This window comes from Xyrauchen texanus, chromosome 15 (assembly GCF_025860055.1).
Source record: "Xyrauchen texanus isolate HMW12.3.18 chromosome 15, RBS_HiC_50CHRs, whole genome shotgun sequence".
Classification (NCBI taxonomy): Eukaryota; Metazoa; Chordata; class Actinopteri; order Cypriniformes; family Catostomidae; genus Xyrauchen; species Xyrauchen texanus.
In genome coordinates this window covers 34,593,465-34,607,055 of record NC_068290.1, presented here as the reverse complement: position 1 = coordinate 34,607,055, position 13,591 = coordinate 34,593,465, and the positions used below count along the sequence as shown (strand labels likewise).

The following is a 13,591-nucleotide window of genomic DNA, read 5'->3' as shown; positions in this document are numbered from 1 at the left end:
TCTTATCACGTGGCTTGTTGAGCATGTTGCCACGGAGACATAGCAAGTCTGGAAGCTTCACGCCATCCACCGTGGCATCCACGCTCAACTCACCACGCGCCCCACAGAGAACGAACCACATTATAGCGACCACGACGAGGTTGCCCCATGTGACTCTATCCTCCCTAGCAACCGGGCCAATTTAGTTGCTTAGGAGTCCTGGCTGGAGTCACTCAGCACACCATGGGATTCGAACTAGCGAACTCCAGGTGTGGTAGCCAATGATTCCATTCCAATGATTCCTTCAAGTCTTTAGCTGTCACTCTAGGGTTCTTTTTTTTTACCTCATTGAGCATTCTGTGGTGTGCCCTTTAAGTCATCTTAGCTGGATGGCCACTTCTAGGGAGAGTAGCCATAATACTAAAAAGTTTTTATTTATAGACTATTTGTCTAACTGTGGAAAGATAATTATCTAAGCTTTTCAAGATAACTTTGCAACCCTTTCCAGCTTTATGCAAAGCAACAATTCTTGATCGTAGGTCTTTTGAGATCTCTATTTCGCAAGGCATGGTCCATGTCAGCAGATGTTTCTTGTAAATAGCAAACTCAAAATGTTTGAGTATAAGTCAAAGTAGCTCTAACCCACACCATCAAAAACTGGATGCCAGGTTTGCGAACTCCTGACTCTAATTAGCTTTGGTTGACGTCATAAGCCTGGGGGTTCACATACTTTTTCCACAGCACTGTTAAAGTTTGAATGATGTATTCAACATTACCAATACAATAATTTGTGTGCTATTAGATTAAACAGATTGTGTTTGTTCATTATTATATCTTAGATAAAGATCAAACCAGATTGTAAAACAAATGTATACATAAATGCAGGTAATTCCAATGGGTTCACATACTTTTTCTTAATACTGTATATGAATGTAAAAGGAAATTTTTTATTTTAGGCCCTGTAACTGGTCACCAAGTCTTACCATGTTTTTCTCTTCCTTTTAGTTAATTTTATATGGTTCGGCAGAGTACCAAATTAATTTAAGTAAAAATATTCCACAAAATCTCTAAATCCATATGAGGTCAGTATAATAAAACTGGCCTTAATAAAATTATAAAATAACTTCCAAAATGTTTTTTAAAAATAGTTTTAAATGTAAATAGGATTTCACATAAAAGTACAACTTTCAAAATGATTTCATGTCTTTTGAACTACCCATTCACTGATAAAAAATACATAAAATAATATTATATATATATATATATATATATATATATATATATATATATATATATATATATATATATATATTTTTACAAAATATTCTCTCGAAATTCACAAAAAAAGATTTGAAAACACAAAATGTGTGTCATCCATTGACAAGGCTGTTGGTAGAATTTGATTTATCAGCCTGGCCCATATATCTGTCTATCGCTAACAAATTAGATACATCATTTCTATATATAATTGATAGTTAGAGAAAAAATATCCTTCACAGGCAGTGTAATAATAACCTATCAAGCATTTGAGCATTTCCACCCTCATATCTCATTTTGCACATATCCTATTTACAGCAAACTAGGACAAATTCTTTGACCGCATGCTGTAACGTTCCAACACACACAAACAAACTTTAGTATAAACATGCCGTGTTGGAACATGCAAATTTGTGACATTCATATGCAGTTCTATTTACTACCTCTCTGCCAACAAAAGCTTACAGACTAATTTAATAAAAACAATTCTAATAATACAAAAACAGGTACCAACATGAGGCAATGCAAAAACAGTATCCAAACAGGCTTTTATAAGCAGAGTAAATAGTTCAAAACTCTCTTTCTCTCTCTATTTACCAGAATGGTCTAGTGAAGTATTAAAAACATCTTTAAATGAAGTCCTATTGCAATCTATCAATAACATCATAAAACAGTTCTAAACTTTAGCGTGACACTTACCTGCACATACTAGACTTCCTGGATATAGTGGTACTGGGAGAAGATGGAGGAGTCTGATAGGACCAGGTGTAGTCTGAACCTTTTAGATCATGTATGACCTGTGCGACACACACACACACACACACACACACACACACACACACACACACACACACACACACACACACACACACGTTAATAAATCAATGCAATTGTATTTTTATTTGAGCTTCTATAAACTAGGCACTCTTTGCCTAGATTACAGGTCTACAAACTCTCTACAAAAAGAGTGAACATTGTCACGCACAGGCAATTACAATTTGACAAATCGCCACAGGACAAACATAAACATGGGAAACTGACTAATGTAGTATGTTTCAGCAATATCTATCAACCTGAGGGCTTGCACACCCCTGGGCCTTCAGCGGGCACTCATAATGCAAAAAAGTTGTCTAGTTTCCAACTATGCTGTTCTACCACAATGAAGACAACAGACTGCTCCTGCAATCACCACATTTACGACACGTGAGACGAATGGTGGTGGAGAATTGTATTCTACCATGTTACAGAAGACAGTAATAGTAACAATCACATAGAAACTCAAATATTAAAATAAACAGTAGTCTGATGGCTGATCTGATATAAATGGCATGTTCCACTGAACATGAGAGGTGTTGACACAGTATATTATTATAGCATCTTTAAACTTAAACTAATGTACAATATAATAATTATTGATTTATGACCACATTAACTGGCCTGGTGGAATTTTTTCTGCAACTTTCGTGAGACATGGGTAATCCTTTAGCGTTAAGGGCACAATGGTGAAAACTCATGGCTCGCTCTTTGCGGTGATCGAACCAGCATAATTCTGGTTACTTGTCTTGAGTTTTAAGGGAATGTTCTGAGTTCAATACAAGTTAAACAACAGTATTTGTTCCATAATGTTGATTACCACAAACAATTATCCCTACTCATTTAAAAAAAGAAAAAAAGAAGGGTTAGATTAAGGCACTTACAATGGAAGTGAACAGTGCCAGATTTCAGAGGGTAGGTAGATTTATTTTGCTCATATTCTATAAAAGCACTTACATCAATTATTCGACTTGAAAAGTTGTCTAAATTACCAATCTGCGGTGGGAGTACTGTTCTAGGTGGATTAACTTGAGTTATTCCTGAGCGTGTTGCCAGTACATAAAGCGTGTTGTCACACCCATAACGTCAAGTAAATATGTAGCCGACAGCTTTTATTTAGACTGTTTCTGGCTTTTTGTCTTCAGACATCATGAACATACAGTATGCAGACAACAGGAAGCAGACAAGTTTGTGTACTTCAGTTGGTTTGAGACGACAGCAAAATGTCCAATCAGTGTTGTAGGCGCAAAGTAACGTAACCTACATTCTTGGTATCGTTGTGCTGACACCGTGTGAAAGTTACTAGAATTACAAGCCTTACTAGTGTAATGTTGACATGGCAAAAATGTTATATATTGAACAGAACTTTACACAGGTTAGCAAATGATTTTAGCACACGAAAACAGTCATGTTAATATGTAGGAGGCTGTATTTTAAGAGCGCTAGCGCTAAGCACAGTGATATGCCATAAGTCATACACACAGAGGCCAGGAAGTTTTGGTATTTTCGTTTCAGCATGCGCCAAGTCTCCAGCACGTCTGCATCTTATTATAGTCATACCCTGTCAAGCACCAGCGATATAAACAAAGACAGCACATTCATAAGAAGTTGGTAGTGTTAATGTACTAGAAGAATTAGAAGAATAGAAATATGTAATACTGTACATTCTTTTGTGCATTAACTTCGTACCTGTTGAATATCAGGCATATTTCTATGAGTGACACGCTCCTTTTATATGCATGGAAAATGTGATTCACGTCAGAATTTAATTATAAAGAATGTAAGTATTATTAATCATTTTCATCTACTGACATAAATCATGGCTAGTATTAACACATTATCTATTTTAACACACAAATCAATGAAACTATTAATATTTCTTAATTCAAATTATACTTCAAACTAAATGAAAATATTATCAAAATAACGAATTGGTAAAAAAATAAATAATAATAAATAAACATTTTACTCTGTCCAACTTCTTCCACGGACCCTTTTTCAAGTTACTTACAAATCACTCGGAATTAAAAATACCAATATTAATTAGATCATATGTACATCTGTAAATATCAACATAATAATAACAATGATGAAAATAAACAATGACCTTGAGACAGTTTAACACAAATCTCATAAATATTTGTTTCATAAAACCTCTACAACAATGATCGCCATGGACATATTTAGATGTTCCACATTATTTTCAGAGTATGGACATGAAGTTTATTACCACCTGCTGGTGAAATCTCTAAACTGCAAGTGCAGGAACTGAGTTTAGACTTTTCACTGCAAACAGACCTGCTTTTGAAAGTCTTAGCGCAATGTTATGTTTCTCAGTAAAATAGTCAATTGTGCTTTGCGCGACTTCATTAACATACAATACACGCAGACTGCACGCATACACCCACAGATAACGCAAACACTCCCACCCACGCCGACTTTGCGCTGGCACGAGAATTGCACTTAGAATTAGCGCTCTCACAAAAATTGGATAAGCTGTTGCAGATGGATTCAGGGTCTCTGCTTTCCTTAAACATGCTTCCCCTGGGAAATATTATCAGGAATTATAGAATACGTTTCCACTGTTAAGCAGACAACAACCAACTTTATATTTCTTCTAAACCCAACGAAAATTCACAAATCTCCAAATTAGCAGTGTATCAATGAAATTAAAGATTGGATGGCCAGAAATGTCATTCTACTCAATTCTGACAAAACAGAGGTATTAATTATTGGACCAAAAACCTAATTTGACTCTCGATTGATGTACTGTTACATCATTTGAATAGCGAAGAACTTAGGTGTCAATCTGTCCTTTGAAAATCAAATTACCAATGTTTGTAGAACAACATTCTTCCACCTAAGAAATATTGCTAAACTATGACACATGCTCTGTTGCTAATGCCGAAAAACTAATTCATGCCTTCATGACCTCAAGACTAGATTATTGTAATGCATTACTGGGAGGATTTCCAGCAAGATCAATAAATATACTTAAATTGGTTCAAAATGCAGCAGCCGGAGTGCTGACTAGAACCAAGAACTATGATCATATTAGCCCCATTTTATCATCGTTACATTGGCTACCTGTTTCGTATTCATTATTAAATTCTGTTAACTACAAACGAAACTTTGAATGGTCTAGCTCCACAGTACTTAAGTGACCTTCTACCACGCTATATTCCACCACGTTCACTACAATCGCAAAATTCTGGCCTGTTAATAGTTCCTATGATATCAAAATCCTCATAAGGAGGTAGATCCTTTTCACATTTGGCTCCTAAACTATGGAATAGTCTCCCTAAAACTGTTTGAGATGCAGACACACTCCCTCAGTTTAATTCTAGACTAAAGACTCATCTATTTAGCCAGACATACACCTAATTTATCCTTCAGCTCACAATTAGGCTGCTTTAGTTAGGTCTGCCAGAACCAGAATCATTGATCGTGATCTATAACTCTGCAATGAATTGAATGGAATCTATGATAATATTATTCTATTTGTTTCCCTGTCTCAACCTCGGGATTCATACCAGAGCCGGCCAGATCCAGCTCTGTTCCTGCTTGGTGTCGGACTCCACTGCTATGAATCACTGAGAGATGACGACAAACTACAGCCAGTGCTAACTAGACATCACTTCATTTGCCACTGCCTGAACCTTGGACTTAGGATAGACCTCACCGAAACTCACCAAAATGACCTGCCGGTTGAACTGCGATGCACCTCACTGATCTCTGTCTGCATCACCTCTATCTAATGATGGACTACACTCTTGAAATGGAATACATAGACTATCAATAAATTGCCAACATCAGCCAATTAACAAGGACAATTGCATCTATGTGAACTTCTGCAGTTAATCCAGGATGGACTTCAAAGACATTGGTGATTAATCTTACAGTTCATATAAAATCTTTGTTTAAACACTGACCTTTAACCCTTACTTAGTTTAATCATTTTAAACCATGACTTGCACTATACATAAGTAATATTTACATTATACTCATGATGTTAGCCAGAGGGGAACTGGCCCCCACAGTGAGCCTGGTTTTCCCAAGGTTATTTTTCTCCATTAATCAACATCTTATGGAGTTTTGTGTTCCTTGCCACAGTCACCTTCAGCTTGCTCACTGGGGTTCTAAATACAATTATTATTTAATTATTGAATTTCTGTACACATTTTAGTATCACATTTAGTCAAACTACACAATGATGACTCAGACATTATAGATATTACAGTTTCATTTTTTGTGTTTATTTATGTTAATGCATGATTTCCTGTAAAGCTGCTTTGAAACGATGTGCTGTAAAAAGCGCTACACAAATAAAAATGACATGACTTGACGGTCTAAGCGCATAGCGATGTGCTTTGATAATTTACAAAAAAAGATCCCATGATGTTTAAGTCTTAATTAAGTTTAAGTACTTTTGAAACAGTGGGTATATTAACATAATGCGGACTAGCCTTGTTTACTTCCATTGTAAGTGCCTTAATGACCAAGCAATTATTATAATTTAAAATTATTTTTTTTAAAGAGGAATGAGTCCAAATTATTTTTGTGGTAATCAGCATTATGCCACAAAAGCTTAATTTGTTCTGAACAAGAAACTTTACTTTAAGCACTTCTCCACACTATCTGATTGTACCACACCAACTACTTTTTCATTCGAACATTAAACGTTAAAACACTGCTATTTGTATGTATATACTTCATCTCTGTACCCAAGAATGCCTAATTATGATAAAATGTTAAAATGATTTGGCAAACGGGCCAGACAAAACATCCACTGACCTGCTCGCTGGCAGGTGGCAGTTTGTGGGGGTCCATGGTCAAGGCCTTCAGGTCATCAGCAATGGTCTGCAAGTGAATGATCTCTCCAAGCATAGACATCTCTTCATCCTGACAGAAAAGATTATAAGTTATTAGAGTGAGTAAATAATGAGAGAAGTTTTATGTGATTTTTTTCTTTGAGGATAATTGTGCTGGTATATTCATTATGTAGAGTTAATCATGTTAATCTTGAAACCATAAAACTGACAGAAAAATGGTTTTGGCAGATTTGTTTGGCTTGTGGAACTCATTAGAGAGAACCATACAGTATCACATGATAGATATTAGACATTTTTTGGGTGAGATTTCCATTTGTCCCAGGTAAATAATGTTTTAAGAATGAAATGGGACAAAAAGGCAGCTCACCACCACAGGCTTAAGCATAGATACAAAAGCACAGAATCGTCCCCTCTCGTCGATCAGAGCTTTCCTGACCGCCTGCTTCTCTGTCTCCTCCAGCAGCAGATATTTATCACTGACGTCCTGCATGGCACTGTCCAACTGTGGCTGGATGTCTCCTCTCCCTGCAACACACAGCATAACAATAACTAAACACAACTGGATCATTTCAAATTGCCATATCACCCCACTTCAACCCAGATTTCAATAGTTAGCCTCCCAAGTCTCACTAAGTTAGGTTTGGCTGGTTAGTATGGTCCAGATTGCCCCTGCTGGTAGATGACATAACTACACCAATATTCGAGAAAAAAAGCATTTCTCAATTGTCGGGCATTTAAACGTAGCTATGCATCATGATGAAATCTAATTCGCAAATATTTCATTTTGCGAGTTACAGAATTTTTGGAGGGTTTATAAAAGCCTGAAATGGATAGGATCAAACTTATCCTCCCACAAGTTGAAAAGAGGGATGCTAGATCTACATGCAAGTTCGAAGTGCCACGACTTTCATTGTGGAGTATCTCACAAGTCAACATCCCTCTACGTATCGTCCATTACCCCTGGAATAACCTAAGCCTAGGCCATATCATCCTATGCTAAATGTGTCCTGTCTCTTCTCAGCGGTTTGGTGCACCATCCATCGTCACAAATAAGTGGTGTGTTGGTTTTCAGGTCCCACATACTTTAGAAATGCTCTGCCTAATATAATAGTGCATCCTGAGGACATGAACTGGGAGAGTCAGCTGTCCTGTATTCATTGCGCTCCATGACCTTCAACAAGCCTTCATCATGGGTTGAGATAAGCAGAAGTATTAGGCCACAAGTCTGGATAACATCCAGGATGAGTGTGTCCCTTAGATATTTTAGGTTGGGTCACTGAATACAGGGTAGTAAGCAATGCAGCTACTAGTTAATGAGGTTTCTTTTACATTCTGGTTAATTAATAACGATACGGAAACAACTCCACTTTGGTTTCTAGAGTGATCAACACTAAAGGGATAGTATACATTTGTAGACTGAAAATGGCAATTTTAGCTCGGTTTGGCTTTGTTATGAGAATTCCTAGAGGGCTGACTGGTGGAAATTGTGAATGATGGGGCTGGAAACTCAAACTGACATTTAAAAGAGAATTATAATCTATTTGTACATACTATTTGGGTCAAAGGGAACCCTTCAAGTACAATTAAATGGAATCCCTTGATGAGCACACTTAAGAAGTAACAATTTTGCTTTTAATCTCCACCATTTATTTTGAGATTGTATATTACTTGGTTCTGTTACTTATCTGTAAACAAGTGATTTCCTTTTGATTTTACACTCATACAACACACCTTGAAAGAGTGACAACAATCAAAACTATAAACTTTTTTGTTCAGATGGTGCTTGCCAGTGCACGATCACCAAATCTGGTTCTGGGTAATTGCTATGTGGTTGCTAAAATGTTCTGATTGGTTGTTAGCAGATTGCAGTTGTGTGCTGCAACCTGCTCTCATAGAAACACATTACTATACCTTAATTTTTGCAAAATGATTCTTACACAACTCGTGAAATGAACACTAGAGGCGCTACAACAAAGACTTATCACACAATGTGTGAGTAAAACGGCAAATTATAAATTTCATAACATGCACATTTTGCCCTTTCCTCGCACAATGCCATCTTATGACATCTAAACACTATAGCGCATGACGTTTAAATTACATAACCAATTACATTTCCAAATTTGTTCAAATGTGATCAACTTTCACGGTAGCTCAACCGAGAGCACTCCACTTGTGATACAAAGGACCAGGGTAAGATTTCTGAAGTGCACGATAGTTTATACGTGAGACGAAGGTGCCATAAAAGCACCACAAAATGACTTGTTTGCTATTAGCAATTGTGTTTTTCATGTCACATTTGCTTTTTGTGACACTATTGGTTAGGTTTAGGAATAAGGTTTATGGTAGGGAGTTAGGTTTTGTTGTTTTCAAACTCAATAGAGTTTAAAACCTAATCTGTTTGGCAGAACAATGAACTCGCTTTTAGCACCACACAGTGGACATTTCATCTCAGAACGACCACAAAACATGTAAGAACCATGAAATATCATTTCGCAAAAGTGTTGCCACAATAACAATTTTCAACAGATCAAGCTGGTGTTCTTGTGCCCATCTTTAAGTCTCTATGATATATTGGTCCCCAAATATGGCTTGAAACCCTTTCTGATTGCTTTGAAAATCAACAGCAAACCTCTTCTCAACAAGCCACATGAATGATCTTTTATGTGGGTAGTAAAAATGGTACAGGATGAACAGCGTACCAAAGTTTAATATTTAGGATTACAGAATTTGAAAAATAATTGTGATGATTTAAGATCTAAGCAGTCTGAGGACCAACCCTATCCTTACACAAGGTGAAAGAAGGGATCCACATGCGACTTTAATCCAGGATACAGCTAAAATAAATAAATAAATAGCCATCAAGCAACAACACAGCACACAGACACTGAAGGTACAGGCCCAGTGTAAGACCAGCGACAACCTGCCAGTGTAGCATACCAGTGTATATTTGTTCACATGCAGGACACCATGGGAGACATATAGAGAGCATTGAACACAGAAGCTTGAGGACTGTGCGAGATGAAAGAGAGTGTAGGGGAAGGATTAACCAGGGTTAATTAACACTAACTCGCTGATCTTTGATTGACAAATCCCATTACACAGTAATCATGATGGAGCCATTACTGATATGGCTGTCTCCTCTCTCTCTCTCGCTCTCTCTCTCTTCCTTTTCCATGAGAAAGCTACAACGCCTTGATGTCAGATTTCTGCTGTTCATGCACAACTTGTTTGGGATTCCAGTGGAGGCAGACTGTGTTTACATAGCTTTTTAAATTTGGGTCAGAAAACACAGATCAGATTTCCAGTAATGTTTCGTCTGCAAAATTATGATTTACAATTCTAAACAGCTCAACACATGCAGTAGTTAAGACTAGGCGTGCTTCTGTGGTAATTTTATGCACCTTACAGAGGCTGAAAAATACGTGATTTCTGTCACAAGTTCCAACTAGGCTTGTTTTGTTCGACAAATAGCTTAAAGAGCTCCTTCCCCATCATGTTATCACTGACACTGAATCACTTATGTGTGTATTTGTGGTGTGTGCGTCAGTGTTATGAATGCATTACGCTTTTTTATTAATCAAATGCGTTAATGCGCTAATTTTGACAAATTTGTCAGATCCTTTTCAAAATCTGCGTTTCTCTTTCAAGTGCAGAGTTCGGCAAATGTTTAGTTTGTAATTATCTTGTTAAAATTGGTCTCAAAGATCCAGAAGCCAAAAAAAAAGCAGCACAATTTACACTTTATTTCACTTTTGTTTGATTTATTGTTACAGTATTCTTTATTGATGCAGGTCCAGTTTTAATTTATTGAAGTTGATTTAAAGTTGCGAGGACTTTATTTTACTAAATGCAGCATGTTCAGTGAACATAAAACAAATGTGTTCATCACTCAGAAGGCTGCATGCTATTTGTTTAAACTATTCCTTTAAGTAGCAAGGACCGCAGGACTTAATATGTATTTTTTTTACATGTCTTGCACTGAGGAGATTCTTCTGTCTGGCCACTGCCAAAAAACCCAGATTGGTGGAGTGTTGCAGTGATGGTTGTCCTTCTGCAAATTTCCCCCATCTCCACAAGTTTCTCCTATCTCCACACATGATCTCTGGAGCTCAACAGAGTGACCATCAGGTTATTGGGTCACCTCTCTTACCAGCCAGCTCTAGGAAGATTCCTGGTGGTTCCAAACTTCTTCCATTTAGGAATAATGAAGGCCACTGTGCTCTTGAGAACCTTCAATTCAGCCGAAATTGTATTGTAGCCTTCCCCAGATCTGTGCCTTGACACAATCCTGTCTCTGAGCTCTGCAGGCACTTACTTTGTCCTCATGGCTTGGGTTTTACTCTGATATGTATTGTCAGCTATGAGACCTTATATAGACAGGTGTATGTGCTGTTCCTAATTATGTCCAATCAACTGAATTTGCCACAGTTGGACTCAAATCAAAGTTGAAACATCTCAAAGATGATCCAGAGAAATGGGATGCACCCGAGCAGAATTGTAAGTGTCATAGCAAAGGATCTGAATACTTATGTCAATGTGATATATCTGTTTGTTCTTTTTAATTAATTTGCAAAGTAATAATGGGGTATGGAGTGTAGATGGATGTGAAAAAAAAGCTTTTTAGCATATGGCTACAAAATAACAAAATATGAAAACAATTAAGGGGTCTGAATACTTTATGAATGCACAGTAATAGTGCAGTAATACAGCCCATATTCACAATAAGATCAGGAATGTGTATTAAGAAAATAAATAGGATCCATTTTGATTTCATGTTGATTTAATGACCCCATGAAATGATTTGACATATGCAGTGTTGACATATTTCCTATTGAAACAGGGAGCTGGGGCAAGACACATTGAAGGGCTCGAAGGACATGTCTTTAGTTTACGTCAGAACCTGGCAAAACCACAATTTGCTGCATGCTATTGCTAGTCGGTGGTGATATTAAGGGGGAGGGAACATTCTTGTTTTATTGGACAAAAAATATTTATGGCCCTGCAAACTGCCCATTTACTGAAAGATACTGTCAATTTTTAATGTGTTTATCTGCTCCACTATATTTTGTAAATTTTTTGGAGTATGCAAGCATATAGATGATAGACTAAAAGCCACAAAACTCAATTATTATTTCATGAAGACTTTTAAAGCAGCTGTGTGAGGTGATCAGCTGTAAGACTTTCTCAAGATGAACACACACGTGTCTCACAATCACAGTCTTCCGCCTACTGACCCCAGGTCAGACAAACACATCCATGATATTTAACGAGGCTTTCAAGTCCTTTCAGTCAAACAGAAATTCTGGCCTGAACAAAACACGAGCAGAGGGAATGACAGCAATGTGTTAAGCTGACATTTGACCCTAGGAAATTTTCAAAAACAGATCCCATGCGTTTGAAAAATTCCCTTCAAGCTTTAAGACAAGGGGGATAAAAGACCATAAAACTTGAAGGAATTGTGTCCAGTGGAACCTTATTATATCAGTGGAGTTTACTTTCTCTTATACATGCTTAATGTGGAAAGACAACTATAAGTAAGTCATTGATAGGCTGATTTCCCCAAAAAGTGAAAACACTGTGGCACTTTCAAAACGTTGAGACTGATCTCATGAAAATGATGTGACTGTGGTGACATTTTTGCAAAATTACATTACACTGTACCTTACATACGCAGTTCCGAGGTGAAATATCCACTGAGTGGCGCTAAAAGCGAGTAATCAAGTTTTTAAGGTTAATGTTCTATTGAGTTAACTAAAACAACCTCCCTACTAGGGCTGCTTGATTATGGCAAAAATCATAATCATGATTATTTTGGTCAATATTGAGATCACGATTATTTAACACTCATTGACTGGAAACATCATGCATTTATTGAACTTTAAAAAAACTTGTCTAAAACAGTCAGTAATAAAATAACAATAAAAAACAGTAATGAAAAGAAATAGATTAAAAATAAAAAAATAAATAAAAAAAATTAAGAACATTCTGTGCTTTAAAACAGCTTTAAAACATTTTAACAGCAGTGGGATATCAAGTATTCAATAAACATTCAGAATGAAACGCAACATAAAACTACAACTGGTCTTTACTGTGAAAGGAATAATTGATGACAGACCATTGACGTATTGAAAAATAATACTCACCAAAATGGTAATGCGGTCACGATGCGCAGAGGATTGACCATTGCACTACAGTGTACATTTTTAAAATAATAATTCAACAGTCCGTTTTCAATTATTCTGCTTATTTCACAGTTACCACACCTTAAGACATCGTTCAGGGTTTTATCTCAAGACATTTTCTAATTTTCGTCCCCAAAACGCTCGTGAGTGGAACTACTTTCTTCCGCCACGGATTCAGCGTCTTGCTCCGATGCAGCTCAAGCTTTTGTTGCTAGTTCGAAAACGTTACATTAGAACTAGCAACGGAGGATAGTGAGGCTTGAGGTGCTTTACTGGAGTAACAAGTTAGTGCATTTTTGCATGCGTGTGTGAGTTTGTTTTTGAGGGATCAAATGAGGGAAACTCATCAACTGAGAGAGATAGCTTCTGGGATTATCTTTATTTGTTGCAGCTCTCGTCAGAAGTAACATCGCTAAAATGCAGTAAAAATCGCCAAGATGCAAGTTTAAGCACTTCTCAGCAGCAGCAAGTGTCGCCATATTTTTGATGTAAGTTGTTCGATTCTGTAACTTTACAAACAGGACA

The 13,591-nt window shown here is 36.9% G+C and overlaps 1 protein-coding gene across 5 annotated transcripts in view; it reads right to left on the bottom strand.

Annotated features, from left to right (window-relative positions):
* The window catches only part of LOC127655805 (protein MTSS 1-like), a 103,099-nt gene that overhangs the window by 18,188 nt on the left and 71,320 nt on the right, over nt 1–13,591 (bottom strand). For all 5 annotated transcript variants that reach the window (XM_052143785.1, XM_052143787.1, XM_052143786.1 and 2 more), the window contains 3 exons: nt 7,249–7,406; nt 6,844–6,951; nt 1,936–2,033 (listed from right to left, as the gene is read on the bottom strand). In XM_052143785.1, coding sequence (XP_051999745.1) covers nt 1,936–2,033; nt 6,844–6,951; nt 7,249–7,406 — 364 coding nt within the window. The remainder of the gene's footprint in view (nt 1–1,935; nt 2,034–6,843; nt 6,952–7,248; nt 7,407–13,591) is intronic.